Source organism: Babylonia areolata, chromosome 9 (assembly GCF_041734735.1).
Source record: "Babylonia areolata isolate BAREFJ2019XMU chromosome 9, ASM4173473v1, whole genome shotgun sequence".
Lineage (NCBI taxonomy): Eukaryota > Metazoa > Mollusca > Gastropoda > Neogastropoda > Buccinidae > Babylonia > Babylonia areolata.
In genome coordinates, this window is record NC_134884.1 from 42609029 (window position 1) to 42632707 (window position 23679).

A 23679-nucleotide genomic window follows, 5' to 3' on the forward strand; every position below is an offset into this window, starting at 1 on the left:
CTATACTGTATACAATAACATACTTTTATGAATGAAGGTGGTCTCATCCCAATAGTCAAAACTAAACATCCATGTCAATAAAATGTCAAGTGTCAATCGAACTAAGCAAGGGCCCCTCCAGCCCTGTGTTTGTCTTGGCTTTTTTCTTCTGCGACTGATCTACCTGAAACTATCATTTCATTATGAAGTAAAGTTGGAAATATTTTGATTCACCCAAACCACTTCATTAGTTCATATCATATTAATTAATCAAATGTACCTTGGCACTTGTCAAGGGAACACAATATCTAATGCAGAAAGAGCTATTGTGTATCACTATCAGTTTCAGCTCCCTACTCCCTTTCCCTCCAGGTATCTGTGTGTTTCAACTGTTTGTGGTACGTGTTTGTGTGTATACACACAGCATTTTCATCAGTGTGTAACTGTAAGCGAGTGTGCACTTATGTGTCAGTTGATTCACTGATCCATAGAACTTCCTGTGTTCAAGGGGTCCCACTGTATGGCCAGTGAGTGCAATGGATTTAATGTGTATGATCATTTCTGTCCTATCATTTGCTATATTTACTCATTTAGAAAGCCACAATGTGCTGTCAGGGGTGTGTGTATGCTGGGTATTCCATTTTTCAGTAATTCCACCAAACATCAATGTGAACTGGATTACAAGACTGTTGAACTGGATTACAGGACTGTTATAGTGTTAACATTCCTATGTCATCTTCAGCATGTGCACATTCAGACTGGATTTCTGCAAAAGCAGGTCTGCACCAAAAGTAGCATACATGTTGACCTGGGAGACTGGAAAAACAGGTGTTGCAAAACGCACCAGGATTCAAACCCTAGACCTTCAGACAGAAAGTCCATCACTCCAACCACTAGGTTGTTGTGCCTGTCTCAGTGTCTGGGTTTTTTTTGTTTTGTTTGTTTTTTGTTGTTGTTTTTTCATTTATTTAAGCAGCAAATGGTTAAAAATAAAAAATTAAAAAAGATCTAGACAAACTGAAACTGTGAAGGAACAGAATAAAGAAGAAAAGAAACAAAAGTAAATGAAGGAAAACAAAACAGCTGTCAACATAAACAGTCCAATAGAAAGCCAGTAAAGATCCATCACTCCACAAATGGTGGCCCATACCCCTGACCCACACCTTATCTCTCACACCCTGAAACGAAACCACAGGCATGATGGCCTGAAAGGAAATATGACCAATGATCTCTTTCAGTGATGTTGCTCCCTGCCCCCCCACCCCCCACCCCCACCTTCATCAGATTGTGACTAATTGCACATGATAAATTAGTGACATGACTCAACATGCATGATACAGGATAACACTAATTAATACACAGAAATGAGATAAAGATATTAAGGGACATGTCAACCACAAACTGAACACGCAAGAATCAAGTGGGAAAAAGAATGACAGGAAAGAAGAGTAAAACAAAAACAAAGACTGTAGAGTTACTAGTAACTGTGAAGACCATATTTCAAGCAAGCAAAATAAACAGCCTTTCATTGTGCTTGGACATATGCCACTACTCATGCTTATATACTGCAATGTGAGTGTAATCATGTAACATGAATAATTGTAAAATGTTCTTTGATAAGAAAAAGAACACAAAATAGTCCACTGCAAAGAAATGATAAAGGAAGAAGGTAGGGAGGGAAGGGAGAAGGGAGGTATGATGAAGGGCAGTACCTTATCAGCTATCCCAAAGGACCCATGACTGTAGAGAGGTCGGCGAGCCATGGTGAGTGAACGTGGCTTGATCACTGAATGCTTCACTACCCTGTGCACAGTGTGTGTATTGAATACCTTCACTGAACCGCTGAAAACAGTGCAAAGAAATTATCCAGAAAGCCCTGCAGATCCCTGCTGGTGGTAAATTCACTCTCTTTGCTGTGTCACTGCACCAATTCCTCACACTTCAGAGGACGGGTCACAAAACACAACACTGCACTCGCCACTGCTTGTTACGTGCAAGTCTGGTGTACTTGATACATCAATCAGTAAAGCCCTGTATCAGCTGATGGTGTTGACACACTTGCGAGCACTCACAACCACCAACAGAAAAGAGTTCCCAATCACACTCCGTCACTGCATGAGTTGGCTGAACTTTTAATCTTCAGAGTCCCCACCAGCCGCAAGACACACCCATTCACTATCACAGCTAACATGCCACCACCCTGCCAATGTTTGCACAGGAAAATATGTCAAACATGCACACTGACTGAGAATGAAGATCTTCATCCACTGTTGACTGGACTTAGAATAGTTAAAACTCCTCACACACTGGTTGGTATCCCACACAACTCAAATTCACTTTGCAGTCTCCACGAAGTCTGGAAAGTCTGGCACTGAATTGTTTCAGCAACAGCTCTGCTTTCTCTCTTTACGCCCAAGCAGAAAATTAGATACAGGCCGCTGTGGTGATTTTACTGTAAGCCCCACCGGAAGAAAGGGGCAACTGTGCAAACTATGAACAGGTGAGAGGGAGGGTGGAGGTGTGTGGGGAGGCAGACTGGAGGGCGAGAAGTCCAAACAGCAGTCAGCAGTCAGGGTAGGGCCCTGCCCGAACTGAAGTCTACCCTCACACAGCACACCACACAATGCGGGTCTCGGATAGGATCTTGTAAACAAAGGCCACGTGTCCCGCGTCACGATTTATCTCCCCCCACACTGGGTCAACAACACACAACCTGACCTTGCTCCACAATGCAACACTCGGTATGAAAATATTATGTAGGAAACCAAAGATGCTAGCCGACTGGCCAAAAACGTTCTAAGTTCAATCCAACAGATGCAACTTTTTTTCTTTCTTTTTTTTTATCAGCTGTGATTCAAACGCGGCGCGTGGCACGCAACGCTGTCTGAATCAGTCAGTTTGGACGCTATCAACAAAGCACCTGCATTTTCTAACGTTGGCTGTACCGAACTGAGGAACACACACACAGGCGTGTTAGCATCAACAGGCTGGTCACACAGAGAGGTCTGGCGCTGGTCGATCACAGTCACAGACAAGCAAAAGGGCCTACGTGCTAGTGAAGAAGTGAACGAAAAGTGAAAACAGGCTGGAGTGGGTAACCGCAGCCTCTTCACCGCGGCCTTCAGTGAAAGTGTTAGGTTTCAGGTCACGGGTCAGCTCCGTGTGATGACACAGGAGCTGAGCGCTGTTCCCATGTTGTCCCGGGCCAGACACCACCAGATGAAAGTGACAGAGATGGAGCGCAACAGGTCGGAGGAACACGGGGGAAACGCCACAAAAGTACAATCGTTTCACTGTTTATGCCCTTCGTCGGGTTTGCTGGGAGAATCGAAACAACTCACAACCCTTGATTTGTTTCTCCCTCTCTTATTCCACCGCCTCAGTGGCCGGTCGCTACACTACAAATCACAGCCACAAAGCCGAGGCCGATTTTCCTCACCCGGCCAGGTAACACCACCACACCGGTAACAATCAGACTGCTGTAATGATTAACGATACTCAGTCGGTCGTCCCTTCTACAAGCTGTCTCCTTTGTACTTCCTTACCCGCCCTGTGAAGCACGTCAGTACTGACACTCTCTCTAACACCGGCTGAGCCACTCTCATTTATCAGCCACGTCAGGTTTTTCCTTTCCCGATGCTGACGATTTCTTTACTTCCAATCGTTACGCAAGCCTTCAGTTCTCTCGATCGGGAGGGAGCGTGATTCAACCAATTTGAAATCAGCAGAGCGCGCTGGCTATCGCTGAATGAAATCACGATTCGCGCCAGCTGCACTTCAAAGCGCGCCAATCCCACTGACGGGCAGACGACTTTTACGAGTGCTACCGCGGCCTTCTCGTCAGGAGAGCGCACACAAAACAAACGTGGGCTCTGTGCTCGATCTGTCTCCAATATCAATCAGTCTGACTGCGCTGTTCGAAACCACTATTCAAACACAAACGTGACAGCTAACGGAAAAGCCTGCACAAATATGCTCAACTGATCAAAATGTCACTGTGACCGCTTTGGGGGGAAAACCTTGCCCATGCTTTGTTCGGCAACACGTCGTCAGAGAAAGTTTGCCAAAGCTCTTCCCCACTGAGGTGGGTGTGTCGGTGAAGATAGGATGAATTCCTGACAGCTCCCCTGTTGCACTGGGAAGACTTTGGGACTTACCCTGACCACCCACCCGCTCGTCTATCTTGGCTGACAAGTTAAGCGTGTGGTCAATGGGTCTCTGTCCACTAAACCACAGACCTATTATATCTCGTGTACGTCTCTGGCCTGACACGAATACCCCGAGATAACGTGAACCCACCCCAGTCTACCGATACGCTTGGTCCTGTGCCTGACTGAAACTGACAGCACGATGCTCTACTGAGCCCGGCCACTGATATAATTATACTGCTATTGTTTGTTTGCTTTTTTTTTCTTTATTTTCCTTTTTCGTTCGTTGGCTGCAGATTCCACCTTCACTCTTTTCCATGAGTGGGCTGTAATGAGTATAACTGTTTTTACCCCACCAGTCATTCTCTGTTTTCCAGGTAGGCCACTTAAAAATACCTCAGGGTGTCCGTATCAACAGTCTATTGAGTCAGTGCTGACTCAACGTAACTAAGAGACGTGCACGATAGTGTGTGTCAAACTTGCAGCGAGGTTTACATTTTGTTGGGTTCAACAGCCCATCACTTTCGAAAGAGAGGGGACCCGTCTCCCCGAAAAAAAACCCACACATATTTTAAAAAAAAAAGAAAAAAAAAAAAAAGGGGGGGGGGGGGTGTGGGAGGGGGGATAATTCGGTGTGTAAATTTACCAACTGCTTGCCATTCCATTCCCCCCGTGGCTGCCCCATCACACAAACCTGGACACACACACCGTCACACACACACACACACAAATACACACGCGCGGGCGCGCGCGCTGACCCCGGGACCTCCCGCAGGTTAAGTAGCTGTCTGGGGCTTCTGGCCCACCTCGTTTCCTGCCCACCACCCTCAAGCACTGTCTTTTATTACAACCCCCCCACACACACACACACACACTCTGCCCCCCTCACACACACACACACACACACACACACACACATTCATCACTGATTTGTCTTCCCCCAAACCCCCTGAAGCAAAGGACACGGAAGGAGAGGAGTGGTGTGTGTGAGAGAGGTGGGTGGTGGGGATGGGAAACCAAGATCCACGTAAAGGCCCTGGTGTGAGGTCGCAATAATCGGGGAGCCGCCACTTGTCAATGTAACAACGTCCGAGCGGGGGCCTCCTCCTCCCGATTTCCACGCCTGCCCAGGAAAGCCTTTACGTCCATAAAAAGAAGCCCTCTGTGTCTCCTTGTGATGCGTCTGTCTTGGTGGGGGGGAGCCGGAGGGGTTGGAAGAGTCTTTCAAACCCACAGTGGTATGGTCGGATTTACACAGTAGGTGACGACTGGGTTTTCACCCCCATGAACATTTAATCCAGATTTAATTCATCTCTCCGCCCCCTCCCTCCTTCGGCCTCTTTGTTGAACCCAAATGTAGGTTAGAGGAAGCAAATGGTGTGTGTGTGTGTGTGCGCGCGCGCTGGAAGGAGGGGTGGTGGTTGTGGTTTAGCGTGAGTATAACACGTGTAACGACTATTAGTTATCAACTCATCATTGCCCATTCGCGAAGGCCATGAACTGATCAAGACTGCCGGGGTATGGATGCATACAAGTCAGTGTAAAAACGGTCAGGCAAGTGTAAGCTCACTCGTACATGTTTTCCAATGAACGTGGGAGTTGCAGCGCACGAACATACGAACACACAAGAGCCGGGAAGAAGAACGTCCTTTTAAAGGGAAACCGAACATAACATAGCTTTCATTGTTGAAAAACCGTTCTGTTTACTTTATTTTTCTCAGCCGAGGTCAGCAGTTATGGCCAATCCGGCGATTTCATCCGTTACTGAAGTGATCCATCCATCAATTATGGCACATCTCTCTCTCTCTCTCTCTCTCTCTCTCTCTCTCTCTCTCACACACACACACACACACACACACACACGCACACACACACACACACACACACGAAAAATCAAAACGGTTGTTTAAAATTACCCGCCATCTCAACACACGCTGCTTCAGCCAGTTATGTAATTGCAACTACGAGGGGGTTTTTTTGTTTTGTTTTTTTCATGTTGTTTTTGTGTGTGTGTTTTTTTTTGTGTGTGGGTTTGTTTTTTTTCAAAGACACGGAATGGAGGTATTCGGGTAGGGGGATGAAAACAATGACGCAATCATCTGTCGACAATCCCACAGAGCGACGTTAATCTATGTCACACGTTTAATATGTCATTAACTCCGGGGTTTTTGTGGGGGGGGGGGGTTGTGTTCTTTTTCAATCGTCAAATTGCCTCCCTCTGTTTTTCTACCAGTTTGAATGGGACGTCACTGCTAGCTATATATATATATTTGTTGCAAAGCTCTTAACTTGGAACTGGACAAACCAGGAAGAAGGGAAATTAGTCATGAGCTTTCTCATTGCACGATGATTATGCGGAGTTACCTGTTCTGAGAAAATCAATTGTAGATAAACGCGCACTAACCCTCACACACACGCGCTCGCGCGCGAATACACACTCACACACAATGCACACGCACGCACGCACGCGCGCACTCAGTGACCCCTCCCCTCCTACCTCCCACCTACACGCACATAGTCCGAAGGCTGTGAATTATCACTGAGGGGATCTAACTGCCCCCATATAAAGTAATGTCAGTGTGGCGATGTTGTAACTGATTAAGGTGTCAAATCTAACACCCCCCTCGGGCCTTCCCACTCCCCTTCCCTCTTGACGAGTATGAGTATCAACCATATCTGTTGTGTGATAGCACACGTCTAACTTAAGGTCAAATACACACACACACACACACACACACATGGAAAAACAAATAGGAAGGCTGGTCGTAAAGTCTTATACCTTCTATTCAACACTGTACTGGAGAATCTCGACAGAATGTACGCAAATCCACTCACGACGTGGGTTTTGTGTGTGTGGGGAGGGGTGGGGGGGTTGTTTTGTGTGTGTGTGTGTGTGTGTGTGTTGTTTTTGTTTTTAACGCAAAGATGACGTACAAAAATAAAACCATCACCACCCCACAACCCTTCCCACACTCCCAATTCTTCCCAACATCAACACACACAAGCGCGCGCGCGCAGGCTAACCTCTCTCTGCTTCAACCTCAAAGATAAGAAGAAGAAGAATGAAACTGATAACATTACTGCCCAACAACACCAGCCAAAGGGAAATAATAACAAGCATCTACGACCCCCTCCCCACGCCCCCTCCCATCCCCCAACTCCCTCATGCGACACGCAGTACCGGAAATGGGGTGTATGCACTGGAACAACTGATACCAACCTTAACTAAACAGTCTTTACCACTGAGATATATATATATATATATATGGTTTTTTACCGACAGAGAGTGATGCCCTTCAGTCTGTGTGTTAGGTGTGTGTGGGATGGGGGTGTGGGGAAGAGATCTTCTGGCTTGTCCACTTTGTGAATAACGATGGTTTCATACAGGTTTTTCATAACAAAATCATTTTTCAAACTTAAAGGAAAAAAAAAAAGCAACACAAAATTTGAGAGATTTTTTGCATCGGGAACCCGGATGTAAGGCACGTTATTCCGGATTGTCAGCTTAATGCCCTTTGACTGAGTAAACTGTTTTCTGCCGGCTGCAGAGATGAGACCTTCGACTTCAGTTGAAGAGGTCATCTCAAAATCGTTTTCTTTCTGTTTGAAATCATTGTTCTGTTTTCATTTCTTAATTCATGCGGGGCATCCTTTATTAATAATTGATTATCAGAAACGATGCTGTTGGGTTTTTGTTGTTGTTATTTTATATACACACACACACACACACACCCACACACACACACACACACACATATATATATATATATATATATATACTTTTTCCCCCAAAGAGAGCCCAAGCGACAGTTGCTGGTTTGTTTGTGTTTTTTTTTACAAACCTGGGCCATAAAAATAATAAAATAAGGACTTAAAAATGCTATGTCATTTTCTAAACATCCTTTTTGGAAAAAGAACAAATTTTATGAACCCTGACAACATTTTCCGGTCCGGGTCTTCTTTCACTTAAAAGGTCCCAGCGTCACGACACCCGATACTGTGAGGCCCCCTCCCTTCATTTTCCTCGGGGTGACAAGGCTTCACCACTGACGGTCCTAACTGACCTGTGTCGGGGGCTGTGCGATCTGCACAGCAGAGACCACCCACCTACTCACCCCCCCTCACCCCTCTGCCCTTAATTAACACACACACACACACACACACACACCACACACACACACACACACACACACACACACACATGTCAGATATCTGTGACAAGAATACGACCACTGGTATGTGTGTAAAGACTATGGCCACTCCTCTGCCCCTCCACTTCCCCACAACTGCTCTTCTTGTTAGTGCCTTAAACTATCCCCTCATTCATTAGAAAACAAACAACTATACAATATAAAGGGGTGGGGAGTGAACTGTGGCACCGCATAATAAGAAACAGAAACAGCTTTGTATCTTGACATGAACTTAATCGGCAAGTCCCCGTGAAAGAGCTGGGGGGGGGGGGGGGGGAGTTCTCCAGTCTGGATCAGTGCATTGCCTCTTTTGCTACCCCCCTCTCTCTCTCTTTCTCTCTCTCTCTGCATGCATGTGTCTGTGAGTGTGTGTGTTTGTATGCGTGCATGCATGAGTGTGTGTGTGTGTGTGTGTGTGTGTGTGTGTGTGTGTGTGTGTGACAGACATGCCGAGATAATACAATAATGCCCAGAGTGCATTATGAAAATAAGCATAGAGTACAGCCTTGTCATGTTGTCCCAAACCTAAACTGGACCTCCGTGGTAGCATCATTACCGTCATCCTCCACCTTCATCATCATTCTCTCTCTCTCTCTCTCTCTCTCTCTCTCTCTATATATATATATATATATATATATATATATATATATATAAAGAAAAATTGTCCTAAGTTTCATGGCCTTTCACGCCCTGCTCTCATGGTAACCCCAGTTACGATCCCTCTCCACTTCTTTGCTTGGGGTAAGTCCTGCATCAGCAGATTCAAGGGGGAACTCTCATTGGAAGGACATGGTTGCGGTCTTCACTCTGGGGAAGACAGTCACTGACTCAGTCTAGCTCCACTGTCAGTTGGTGGCTTAGTGACTGGTGTCATAAGTATGCTAAAATCAGAATAGCAACTACTGAACACCACTGAAGTGACTTCGGAAGCAGTGCAGGGTCTCCTCTGTAGTGTGGCCCACTGGTGACCTAACCTGGATGATTCCCTGAGGACTGCCGATGCTGGTACTCCAACAAACCTGGATGTGACTGTGTATGGGGAACTCGTATAGAGTAGCGTGGGAGTAGTGTCACTAAAACAATGCAGATGAAGGTGCAGGAAAAAAAAATCTGCAGCTTCAAGTGTATGGCATTTTATGTTATCTGTTCAAATCGATTCCTGGACAGCTTGTTTGGGTGGCTTTTCCTGTTCCAGAGCCAGTGGAGTACAGGCATCTGTTGGCAGCCACCTCCATCATCACACACATGCCAGCGACACACATGCCAGCAACACACACACACACACACACACACACACACACACACACCACATGCCCACACACATACACACAAAGGAACTACAAGCAAGAACAATAACTAAGAACACAAGAGTGCCAGTGTGTTAACACACCAGATCACCACCACCACCACCACCACCACACCACCACACACACACCTCCCTACACCACCCCAACCCTCTCCCCTGCAAACCCACTCCCACCCCATCCCTGCCCCGCGCCCCCTCCTTAAAAAAAATTTTAAAAATTTAAAAAAACCCACAACCACCACCACTTGCCAGCAATGACAAACAGACTGCACAATCAGCTTAACGATCCATGACCCTCCCTTTCAGCTCACCGAAATGAGGCGTGAGGATTTAAGGAGGGTGGTGAGTGATGCAAAGTGACAGGGGAAAGCGGGCCCCACAATAGCACTTGGACTCTGAACGCGGACCCTCAAGACAATGGTAAACAGAGGGTCACTACACTGCATTAGGGGTTGCCAGGTTCAAGGAATGATGAGGGAGTTGAGAAAAAAAAGAAAGAAAGAAAGAAAAAGAAAAAAAAGATGAGGATATATTATGTAATCTATCTTCTCTCCTGGAGGGACTGAGTGTTTTGGTTTGAGTGTGTGGTGTGTGTGAGTGTGTGTGCACTTCTGTGTGTGCATCCATGTGTGTGTGTGTGTGTGTGTGTTTGTATGTGTGTGCATGCCTGCATGTCTATTTGCATGTGTGCTTCTGTGCATGCATCCATGTGTATGCGTGTGCATGCATGCATGCATGCTTGTGTGCATGCATGTGTGTACATGTGTGTGTGTGTGCATGTGTGTGCACGCCTGTATGATACAGGAACTAAAGAGAGGTACATAGTACCCCTGAAAATGGAGTATGGCTGTCTTCATGGCAGGGTAAAAATAGTGAAACACTCAAAAGTCCACTCGAACATACAAGTGAACATGGGATCTCTTGAATGTGTAAGAAGAAGAGCAGGTTCATATTAACAAATCATGCACCTCTGCACATCATTTATGTGTACTCATGTCTGTGTATATATATATATATGTTGATGTTAGTTAATGTTAGTTATGTATGCACGCATGTGTCTGACTAAGAGATTGAAGCCTCAGTCAAAGATTCTGCATCATTGTGATTCTGTGTGCATTCACATCTCCATACACTACAGTCCATAATAATCATGCACTGCATTGTAAATATTAGTGTGTTTGTAGAAACCCCAACTTTGTGAGTGAGCTCATGCATGCACGGAAGCAATACTGAATAGCATGTGTGAGGGTGTGTGTGTGTGTGTGTGTGTGCGCGCACACGCGTGCAAGTGTCTGTGCCTGCATGCAAGCATGACTGTGGGTATGTGTGTGTGTGTGTGTGTGTGAGTGAGTATCTGCACCGTGTGTGAGCACATGCATACACACCCTTGTACACATGTACATGAGTTACATGTGCTTGTTAAAAAAATAAAATAAAATAAAAAAGCAAGTCACTGCATGAACACAAAAGTAAACACACAATAAGTGTGTTTGTTGGTGCATGCTTGTGTGCAAATGAGCATATCTAACTGAATCACTGTAGTATATAAATATCTTGTGCCTCAGTCTATACACTTTAGTGCAGGCACATGTATCTGTGGCACTGTGTGGTGTGTGCATGTGTGCCTGTGTGTGTGTTACCTGCATTAGCAGTGCATGAGAGCACCAGACAGGTGGGTGTGTTTACACAGTGACGGTTGATGGAATGTCTCCTGTAAGAGTGAGCATCCTTCTTCTGTTGGCAATCTCTTGTAATGAGTTTGCGAGAATGGTCAAGCATGACAATGATGCCAAAGGATGTTGCTTAGTCATTCCGGTTTTGTTTGTAGCTCAGTGTTTGGAAATGTAGGTACAACCAGTGATGTTCTTTTTCCGTTTCATGGGCATATCAACATAGAGTAGAACATATGTACACACACACTTCTTCATACTATATCCAAACTATTGCATCATCTCCACACACACACATACACACACACACACACATAAACACACAGTGCATTCATACACACACATACTTCTTTATATAAGATTTAAGCTTGTGCATCACCAAACATACTCACACTTACATACAACACACACACACACACACACACACACACACACACACACACACACACACAGTAAACATGACATACACATCACCATGCCTGAAAATCTAAGCAACACAGCTCTTCCCCCAAATCTACAGAGGCTGAAGCAGGAAAGATAAGACGAATCCTTCAAGCCAGAAATACAGTCCACCATCTTCACCACTTTCCCCACACAACTGAACACATTTCACATGTCTTTCTGCTGATTCTTCATCTTACAAGTTTTCCATTCAAAACTCTTGACAACAGATATTCTGGTTTAGTTGTTGCCATCTTTGGTTTGTTCTAATATTCATAGAACCATCCTTGTTTCTTCTGCTTTTGTCAGAGACACCAGCACTACTACCACTGCCTTCGGTGAATCCTTAACATTTTGTCTTGCCAAACACCATCACAGACACTGAATGTCTAGAAAGAACCTCCATGCTGGACTTGACCATAGACACCAAGCGAAGAAGACAGCACTGGATAGGACACGTCCTTACAATGCATACCACCACATGCTCTTGCAAGAGCAGCCCTCTGCTGGACACCAAGGTGTGAGGAAGACAGGGGAGACAAGGCAGGGAATGCTTGAAAAAGAACTGAAGCTGAAAGGCTATGTCTGGTGAAAACTAGCTGAAACAGCACAATGCAAACAGCAGTGAAGAACTCTGGTGATAGCCTTCTGTGCCACAGGGCACAAAGAGGATTACGTAAATAAGTAAGTACGAATGGCACTGTTAGAACAACAAATACTGAAATATGGCCCCCATTTGAACTCAAGAGCGCTGCAAGCACCTACAGTTTATTTCAAAACCTCTCAAGACAGCAAAGTCCCACAACAGATGTCCCAGTAAAACACACACACACACAAACACAAAAACAGACAGTGTTGAAATAATACTATCATAAAAATCCATTCAAGACAAGATGTCATGCTTGTTTAAACAGGCAGACAACCTTGGAAGAACAGACCCCAGACATTTCCACACTAGACAAAAGGCAAACAGGAGGGAGAGAGACTCAGTGAGTGTAACTGTTGCCAGCCATAGCCTGTAAAATTTGGTTATGCTCAACTGCTAGGGAGCAAAAATTGCTGATGATTTTGACCAAGCTGTTGGCTGGAGTTTCAGTTCCAAGGAGGCAACAAAGCGGGCAGAATGATCCATACACTCAACACTGCATCTGCATTTTTTTTTTTTTTTTTATAAAACTATTAAAAGGGAACAGATCCCTGACTGTCACATAGACCCAATGCGCTGATCAGGCAATGAGAGTTACCATGAGTATGTGTAAAAGATCACATCAAAATGAAATAAATTGATCAAGGAAACAAATATGTACATTAAAAGACACACGATGAAAAAAAAAAGCAAACCAAGTGAGAGAGAGTGTTACAATTGCCAGACATGGTCTATAAAATGTGGTTAAGACTGAACTGCCAGAGGCAAAAACTGCTACAAATTCTGACCAAGCTGTCAGCCAGATCAGCCACAGATGGAAGGATGATAGCACTTAGGGACAAGAGCAGGGACCCTCAAGCCAGAAATAGAGTCCTGTATGATTTATTCCTTGCCGGTCCGGAAATCACGGGAGATTTAATCAAGAGAGAGCTTTGTGTGATTTGGGATAAACTAATACAGGAAATTTGAGAGATTCAATCAAAAGAGAGCTCTGGGTAATTTTGGATATATCAATACAGGAAATCTGGGAGATTCAATTAAGAGAAAGCTGTAATATGTTGCTTTAGATAAAACTGATACAGGTTAAGGCTGCTACAGACAGCCTCTACTAGTTCACTGGTATGGATTCTATTCTGCTTCCATGCTGTCCTAAAGCTTGTTGGCAACTTTCATCAATTTTGATCATGTGTGAGCCATATTCTGCCCAAACCAAAGACATGTTGCTACCTTGCATGAATCATGCCACAGGGCACAATGAGCAGTAAGTAAGAAAAACCAAAAGACTACAGCTGCTACCAGTGCTGATGCTGTTGTGAAGTGATCCTTTGCTTCGTGCATGTTTCATATGGGACTTCATCAGAAACCGAGAAAGTATTAAGTATAAATCGTGCGTAGTGTCTGATGAAAGGAAATGTTAAAAAAAAAAAAGGAGTTTGTCCAGTCGGTGAATCAGACTGTGGAAAGTGATGGGTGCAGCAGAGGAATGGTTAAAGTGCTACACTTCCAATCCAAGGGTCTCGTGTTCCATCCCAGTATTGACACTTGGTGGGTTAGCAAAACACTTGGTGCGTTAAAAGTAGAGATTTTTCTTATCTTCCAGGGAAACAGATGTGCAGGGCTGTTAGGGCCTGAACCCCCGTCACGTGTATATATTATGCATGCAGGATAACAAATACATATATCAGCTTACAGTGGTTTATAGAAATATGAACACAGTCAAAACGCACACAAATGAAAACATTACAGCTGTCTTAGGAGCGGAGTAAAAAAAGGGTCATATCTGTCAAATCCCATCATAAGCAAGTGAACACAGGAGGTGCAGCCCACAAAAGAAGAAACCACTCAAGAAATCATCACAGGTGAGAGCTTCTCCACAAGTCCACATCAGTAATTCACAGTGTGGAAGGAAAGGGGATCAAAATGGTTTGACTGAACACTGAAATAACCAGGAGAAGAAACTGGAGGCCCTAGCATTCAATACATGAGCAAAAACAACAAACAGTGAAACACACCATACGGAAGTTTGGTATGATAGGCTGTTCAATGATACTATGATTTAGTGCAACCGTAATGTAACCATTACATTGTATTGTTTAAATTCCTGCTCCTTCTCCCCTTGTTCCAACATATTTCTCCACTTGGAATTCTGGCAGCATCGTGATCTCTTAAAAAGAACACATCACCAAGGTTTTTATTTTCTTCTTGCACTCCACCCCCCACCCTACACACACACACACACCCCAGCCCCCACCCCCCAAAATGAAATGCATACATTTATCATTTGTCAGCTATATAGAGGAGATGGTTCTTTTCGAGCTAATCTTGAGACAGCGTTGACATACTCATCTCCTGTTAATGGATGTTTCATTAGTCTATATACATGTGCAACATACATGCTGCTGCTTCTACTTTTTTTTTCTGCATTTGTGGACCGCAAACTCCTTCATTCACTCATATAATGTAGAAGTGAGCTTATACCTCCATGACTGTTTTTATCCCACCATGAAATGGTGTAATCAGCCCTACACTTTTTTTGTTTTTTGTGAGCATGCTGTGTGTACTTGTTTCTCATCGAACGCTGACACTGATTACACTTACAGGAACATTAACATGCCTGTTTGTGAAAGGGGTTCAGGTATCAGCAGGTAACGCTGACACTGATCACACTTACAGGAACATTAACATGCCTGTTTGTGAAAGGGGTTCAGGTATCAGCAGGTAACGCTGACACTGATTACACTTACAGGAACATTAACATGCCTGTTTGTGAAAGGGGTTCAGGTATCAGCAGGTAACGCTGACACTGATTACACTTACAGGAACATTAACATACCTGTTTGTGAAAGGGGTTCAGGTATTAGCAGGCTTGCACATCTGTTGACCTTGAAAAATCTCTACTCTTAACCCACCAGGCACCATCAATGGGATTTGAACCCAGGACCTTAGGACTGAAGGTCCACTGCTCTAACCACTGTGATGCAATATGGTTGGTCCTCAGTGATGGATTACAACAGCCATCCATAATTCCTGCCTGACTAACCAGCCCTGACATCCACAGCTGCTGTCTGGGGGAGACAGAAGGGCTGGTCCTGTAAGGGTAATCAGGCCACTGTGTAATGACGGTCCAGCACTGCTGCCTTCTCACACGCTGTACAAGCTTCAGCGATCTGGACAAATTCTTCTTCTTCGTCTTTTGTATATATGTGGGCTGCAACTCCCACTTTCACAAAAATACAACGTACTAATGGACTTTTACATGCATGACTGTTTTCACCCGACTGTGTAGACAGCAATATTCCTAATTCCGTTTTCTGGGTGTGAACATTAGAGTTGATGTTAGCATTTACACAAGGGAAGAGAGGTCTTCAGGCTGTGGCGAGAGTGAAGTACACTCTCTCTGACCCACCCTCTAACCCACTCACACAATGAACACACACACACACACACACACAATAAGAATCATCTCATCATCCTCAGTTTGCATGGTGTGTGTTCTACAACAGGGCACAGCATGTTTAGTTTCACATAAATGTGCACTAATAACACAGTAATGGGTGGGGGGGGGGGGGGGTTAATCTGTAATGGATTAAAGTTCACAGAATTTCTGAAAAAGAAAAAAATCAAAACAAAAATGAAAAAGGTGTTTATCTCAAGGAAAATCCCACCATGACAAGACACATCAGAATGCTTTGTTGTGGTTGTTTTTCGTTAATCCTCACTGAAAACAAACAAATCGGTGTCCAAAAAACCAATCTGAACTCCCCCAAAGCATGCCAAATGCAGGGAAGGGCAGGGGAGTGGGAGATGAGGTCACAGGGGGGGTAGGATAGTGTGTGGGGAGGGGAGGGGGAGGGGGCGTCAGACAAAAGGGACACAGCTCATGTGGCTGTCCTGCAGCATCAGAGACTGTCCCACTGAGCACCAAGAGACACACTGAGCGCTCAGCTGTGAACACACCTCTCTCCCGCTCTGCCCTCCCGGCTGTTTGAAGCTGTGCACTGAAGCTGACACAACCCCCCTCCCCCTTTGCTCCCCTCCCCTCATGCACTGTCCCCTGCCTTCAGGCGCCCCCTGGCAGAGTGGCCACCCCACCCAAAACGTTTTCCAGTGTCGCCACCAGAGACAAGTAGAGAGTCCTCCCTCCAACCCCAGCCTGGATGTGTTCTCTCTCTCTCTCTGAATTATGCTGTGTTGAAATATTTGTTATTAACTGATTTATTCGCTCATTGTCTATTATGTGCAATTATGTGTGAGTATGTGCACCTCAAATATTTACAGGCTGGAGATCTAACATTCAATTCTATGAGTCCTTGACTCTCTCTCTCTCTCTCTCTCTTATTGCTGCCCCACCTTGACACCCACTCATGGTAAAGCAGTGAATTTAGGACATTTTCGCTGTTTTGTTTTTTTTTCTTTTTTCAAATATGACCAGTGACATCAATTAACAATGATGCTCTGAGGATTCATTTATGGCCTGACACTGCCTGACATGGTGGCTCTAAGTATTTTCTTTCATAATCCTGACTATACTCTGACACCAACAGGACCGGAGAGGTCAGGACCCCTACAGTGCTGCTCAGAGGGAGCTGAGATGCACGTTTCACAAAATGGATGACACCTCCCGGCACTGACAGTCTTCCTGCCTGAGCACACAAAAACTTATAAAATACAAAAGTATCTCCTGGCCTCATTGTTTGTTCATTTCCATACAAAAGTATACATGAAGACTGAAAGCTGGAGAAAGTGTAGACAGAAGGAGGGAGGAAGGAGGGGATGGAGGAGCTATTTTGGAAAGTGGTAGGTTCTACGGCCATACCTGAAAGAGCTGTGTGGACAGCTGAAGACAGATTTAATGAAGTGAAAGAGGGAGCTTGTTCCAAGTGTAAGGTCCAGAAACTGTTGCTGTTGTTCGACATCTGACTGGGTTCAAACCTACAACCTCCCCAGTCCACTAATGGAACCATGAAAGCATCCTGTACCCTGACTGATCCAGCCAGAAAAACCCAAACCCACAAAAACAATCGTAGCTTCATCGGCCAGTCGGATGTGGGGACCCCAAGATTTACCTTCAAGATGAGCGTTTTGTTGCTTTAATTCACTCAGACACACTCCGCCGCTCCCCCAAGCGTGAAATGTTATTACACACTCCACGGAGTTGTGCAGGCCTGATCTGCGACATCCCTGTTGTATCCTGTGCCTGTTACGCCACTCAGCCCGAGGGCTGATTCTCAAGGGTGCTTTTGCCCTCCTCTCCAAAGCTCAGTCAGGTAAAAATCACATCTCCAACATGCGAAAAAAAAAAAAAAAAAAAAAAAAAAAAAGAGAGGGGGTGGGGTTGGAATGTAAAGTGAACAGCCTGAACAACATACACGCTGTTTGATGAACTATCTTCAACGCTAAAGAGCACTTGAGAGAGGAGGTTACTGTTGGTAACATGCCTTCAAGTACACTGAAGAGGTTACTGTTGGTAACATGCCTTCAAGTACACTATAGTATAGAGGTTACGATTGGTAACATGCCTTCCAGCACACTATAAAGGTTACTGTTGGTAACATGCCTTCGAGTACAATATAGAGGTTACTGTTGGTAACATGCCTTCAAGTACACTACAGAGGTTACTTTTGGTATACATGCCTTCAAGTACACTGAAGAGGTTACTGTTGGTAACATGCCTTCAAGTACACTACAGAGGTTACTGTTGGTAACATGTCTTCAAGTACACTATAGAGGTTACTACCGGTAATATGCCTTCACGTCCACTATAGAAGATACTGTTGGTAACATGCCCTCAAGTACAATATAGAGGTTACTTTTGGTAACATGTCTTCAAGTACAATATAGATGTTACTGTTGGTAACATGCCTTCAAGTACACTATAGAGGTTACTGTTGGTAACATGCCTTCAAGTACACTATAGAGGTTACTGTTGGTAACATGCCTTCAAGTACACTATAGAGGTTATTGCTGGTAACATGCCTTCAAGTACACTATAGAGGTTACTGTTGGTAACATGCCTTCAAGTACAATATAGAGGTTACCGTTGGTAACATGCCTTCAAGTACACTATAGAGGTTACTGTTGGTAGCATGCCTTCAAGTACACTATAGAGGTTACTGTTGGTAACATGTCTTCAAGTACACTATAGAGGTTACTACCGGTAATATGCCTTCAAGTACACTATAGAAGATACTGTTGGTAACATGCCCTCAAGTACAATATAGAGGTTACTTTTGGTAACATGTCTTCAAGTACAATATAGATGTTACTGTTGGTAACATGCCTTCAAGTACACTATAGAGGTTACTGTTGGTAACATGCCTTCAAGTACACTATAGAGGTTACTGTTGGTAACATGCCTTCAAGTACACTATAGAGGTTATTGCTGGTAACATGCCTTCAAGTACACTATAGAGGTTACTGTTGGTAACATGCCTTCAAGTACAATATAGAGGTTACTGTTGGTAACATGCCTTCAAGTACACTATAGAGGTTACTGTTGGTAGCATGCCTTCAAGTACACTATAGAGGTTACTGTTGGTAACATGCCTTCAAGTACACTATAGAGGTTATTGTTGGTAACATGCCTTCAAGTACACTATAGAGGTTACTGTTGGGTGTTATTGTTGGTAACATGTCTTCAAGTACACTATAGAGGTTACTGTTGGTAACATGCCTTCAAGTACAATATAGAAGAGGTTACTGTTGGTAACATGCCGTCAAATACAATATAGAAGAGGTTACTGTTGGTAACAAGGCGTCAAGTACAATATAGAAGAGATTACTGTTGGTAACATGCCGTCAAGTACATGAAGTACAATATAGAAGAGGTTACTGTTGGTAACATGCCGTCAAGTACAATCTAGAAGAGGTTACTGTTGGTAACATGCCGTCAAGTACAATATGGAAGAGGTTACTGTTGGTAACATGCCGTCAAGTACAATATGGAAGAGGTTACTGTTGGTAACATGCCGTCAAGTACAATATAGAAGAGGTTACTGTTGATAACATGCCGTCAAGTACAATATGGAAGAGGTTACTGTTGGTAACATGCCGTCAAGTACAATATAGAAGAGGTTACTGTTGGTAACATGCCGTCAAGTACAATATAGAAGAGGTTACTGTTGGTAAGATGCCATCAAGTACAATCTAGAAGAGGTTACTGTTGGTAACAAAGAAAACTTACATGCCGTCAAGTACAATATAGAAGAGGTTACTGTTGGTAAGATGCCATCAAGTACAATATAGAAGAGGTTACTGTTGGTAAGATGCCATCAAGTACAATCTAGAAGAGGTTACTGTTGGTAACATGCCGTCAAGTACAATATAGAAGAGGTTACTGTTGGTAAGATGCCATCAAGTACAATCTAGAAGAGGTTACTGTTGGTAACATGCCGTCAAGTACAATATAGAAGAGGTTACTGTTGGTAACATGCCGTCAAGTACAATATAGAAGAGGTTACTGTTGGTAACATGCCGTCAAGTACAATCTAGAAGAGGTTACTGTTGGTAACATGCTGTCAAGTACAATATGGAAGAGGTTACTGTTGGTAACATGCCTTCAAGTACAATATAGAAGAGGTTACTGTTGGTAACATGCCGTCAAGTACAATACAGAAGAGGTTACTGTTGGTAACATGCCGTCAAGTACAATACAGAAGAGGTTACTGTTGGTAACATGCCGTCAAGTACAATATAGAAGAGGTTACTGTTGGTAAGATGCCGTCAAGTACAATATAGAAGAGGTTACTGTTGGTAACATGCCGTCAAGTACAATACAGAAGAGGTTACTGTTGGTAAGATGCCGTCAAGTACAATACAGAAGAGGTTACTGTTGGTAACATGCCGTCAAGTACAATATAGAAGAGGTTACTGTTGGTAACATGCCATCAAGTACAATACAGAAGAGGTTACTGTTGGTAACATGCCGTCAAGTACAATACAGAAGAGGTTACTGTTGGTAACATGCCGTCAAGTACAATATAGAAGAGGTTACTGTTGGTAACATGCCGTCAGGTACAATATAGAAGAGGTTACTGTTGGTAACATGCCGTCAGGTACAATATAGAAGAGGTTACTGTTGGTAAGATGCCATCAGGTACAATATAGAAGAGGTTACTGTTGGTAAGATGCCGTCAAGTACAATATAGAAGAGGTTACTGTTGGTAAGATGCCGTCAAGTACAATATAGAAGAGGTTACTGTTGGTAAGATGCCATCAAGTACAATCTAGAAGAGGTTACTGTTGGTAACATGCCGTCAAGTACAATATAGAAGAGGTTACTGTTGGTAACATGCCGTCAAGTACAATATAGAAGAGGTTACTGTTGGTAACATGCCGTCAAGTACAATATAGAAGAGGTTACTGTTGGTAAGATGCCGTCAAGTACAATATAGAAGAGGTTACTGTTGGTAAGATGCCGTCAGGTACAATATAGAAGAGGTTACTGTTGGTAAGATGCCATCAAGTACAATATAGAAGAGGTTACTGTTGGTAACATGCCGTCAAGTACAATATAGAAGAGGTTACTGTTGGTAACATGCCATCAAGTACAATACAGAAGAGGTTACTGTTGGTAACATGCCGTCAGGTACAATATAGAAGAGGTTACTGTTGGTAACATGCCGTCAAGTACAATATAGAAGAGGTTACTGTTGGTAACATGCCGTCAAGTACAATATAGAAGAGGTTACTGTTGGTAAGATGCCGTCAAGTACAATATAGAAGAGGTTACTGTTGGTAAGATGCCGTCAAGTACAATATAGAAGAGGTTACTGTTGGTAAGATGCCGTCAAGTACAATACAGAAGAGGTTACTGTTGGTAACATGCCGTCAAGTACAATATAGAAGAGGTTACTGTTGGTAACATGCCGTCAAGTACAATGTAGAAGAGGTTACTGTTGGTAACATGCCGTCAAGTACAATATAGAAGAGGTTACTGTTGGTAAGATGCCATCAGGTACAATATAGAAGAGGTTACTGTTGGTAAGATGCCATCAGGTACAATATAGAAGAGGTTACTGTTGGTAAGATGCCATCAGGTACAATATAGAAGAGGTTACTGTTGGTAACATGCCGTCAGGTACAATATAGAAGAGGTTACTGTTGGTAACATGCCGTCAGGTACAATATAGAAGAGGTTACTGTTGGTAACATGCCGTCAAGTACAATATAGAAGAGGTTACTGTTGGTAACATGCCGTCAAGTACAATACAGAAGAGGTTACTGTTGGTAACATGCCGTCAAGTACAATATAGAAGAGGTTACTGTTGGTAACATGCCGTCAAGTACAATATAGAAGAGGTTACTGTTGGTAACATGCCGTCAAGTACAATACAGAAGAGGTTACTGTTGGTAACATGCCGTCAAGTACAATACAGAAGAGGTTACTGTTGGTAAGATGCCGTCAAGTACAATACAGAAGAGGTTACTGTTGGTAAGATGCCGTCAAGTACAATATAGAAGAGGTTACTGTTGGTAACATGCCGTCAAGTACAATATAGAAGAGGTTACTGTTGGTAACATGCCGTCAAGTACAATATAGAAGAGGTTACTGTTGGTAACATGCCGTCAAGTACAATACAGAAGAGGTTACTGTTGGTAACATGCCGTCAAGTACAATATAGAAGAGGTTACTGTTGGTAACATGCCGTCAGGTACAATATAGAAGAGGTTACTGTTGGTAAGATGCCATCAAGTACAATATAGAAGAGGTTACTGTTGGTAACATGCCATCAAGTACAATACAGAAGAGGTTACTGTTGGTAACATGCCGTCAAGTACAATACAGAAGAGGTTACTGTTGGTAAGATGCCGTCAAGTACAATATAGAAGAGGTTACTGTTGGTAAGATGCCGTCAAGTACAATATAGAAGAGGTTACTGTTGGTAACATGCCGTCAAGTACAATATAGAAGAGGTTACTGTTGGTAAGATGCCGTCAAGTACAATATAGAAGAGGTTACTGTTGGTAAGATGCCGTCAAGTACAATATAGAAGAGGTTACTGTTGGTAAGATGCCGTCAAGTACAATACAGAAGAGGTTACTGTTGGTAAGATGCCGTCAAGTACAATATAGAAGAGGTTACTGTTGGTAACATGCCGTCAGGTACAATATAGAAGAGGTTACTGTTGGTAACATGCCGTCAGGTACAATATAGAAGAGGTTACTGTTGGTAACATGCCGTCAGGTACAATATAGAAGAGGTTACTGTTGGTAACATGCCGTCAAGTACAATATAGAAGAGGTTACTGTTGGTAAGATGCCGTCAAGTACAATATAGAAGAGGTTACTGTTGGTAACATGCCGTCAAGTACAATATAGAAGAGGTTACTGTTGGTAACATGCCGTCAAGTACAATACAGAAGAGGTTACTGTTGGTAACATGCCGTCAGGTACACGAAGAGCTACTCCCCCTCTTCTCCCCACAACTCTCACCAGTCTCAGTCTCAGTCCTCACATGTCAGTTTGTGGAACCTTGAAGGGAATCATCCTTAATAATATACATTTTACTGTGATAAGAATGAATTTGAAGCTACCCTAAAACGACTCTGGCTGATTCATAAGACTGTTCAGAGTTCTTGAACCTTTACATATCTGACAGGAAAGCTATCTAAAGATCATCTTCTGTCTTTTTTCCCCATCCATCCTACCTCTACCATAACCCCCCCCCCCCTCCCCTCAACCACCCACAAGCCTACACACTCCACCACACACACACTCCTCCATCCATCCCCCTCCCCCTTTCTGAAGATGGCAAAATTATGATACATACTGGAAAAAAAATTTTTTTTTTTTTTTTTTTAACTTGATTTTAACACAGCTTACTGGTTGACAGCCACGTTTGTGTCCAGAAGATGGACCATTTGAATCGCAGGTTGCGAAGTGTGCCCTCCAACATGAAAACTGGCATTCTCTGTCACGCGTTTTTATACTCTCACTTTTGAACAAACTATACAATTATCAATCTGTTGGTGTCGGGTGTTGCGCCGGATGGGGTCCCTTCTCCCACGTTCCTGGGTTGTCTGTCCATGCCAGTAATACCATCCACATGTAACTCAACCTGGTTAGCTAACCGAGAAGTGTGTTGAGGGGTAACCTGTCGCAAAGTGTGCGTGTGTGTGTGTGTGTGTGTGTGTGTGTGTTTGTGTTTGTCTGTGTGTGTGTGTGTGTGTGTGTGTGTGTGAGTGTGTGTGAGTGTCTGTGTGTGTGTGTGTTTGTCTGTGTGTGTGTGTGTGTGTGTGGTAGTGTGTGTGTGTGTCTGTGTGTCTATGTCTCTCTGAGTCTGTGTGTGTGTGTGTGT

The 23679-nt window shown here is 43.8% G+C and overlaps 1 protein-coding gene across 5 annotated transcripts in view; it reads right to left on the reverse strand.

The window, feature by feature from the left end:
- Positions 1–23679, reverse strand: part of LOC143285479 (septin-7-like) — a 108243-nt gene that overhangs the window by 69796 nt on the left and 14768 nt on the right. Inside the window, exon 1 of one of the 5 annotated variants that reach the window (XM_076592797.1) lies at positions 1692–3693. The exons of the other annotated variants lie outside the window; for them this stretch is intronic. Within the exon in view, the coding sequence (XP_076448912.1) occupies positions 1692–1742 (51 nt within the window). The 5' untranslated portion in view covers positions 1743–3693. Of the gene's footprint in view, positions 1–1691; positions 3694–23679 lie in introns of those variants that run through there. 5 annotated transcript variants of the gene reach the window in all.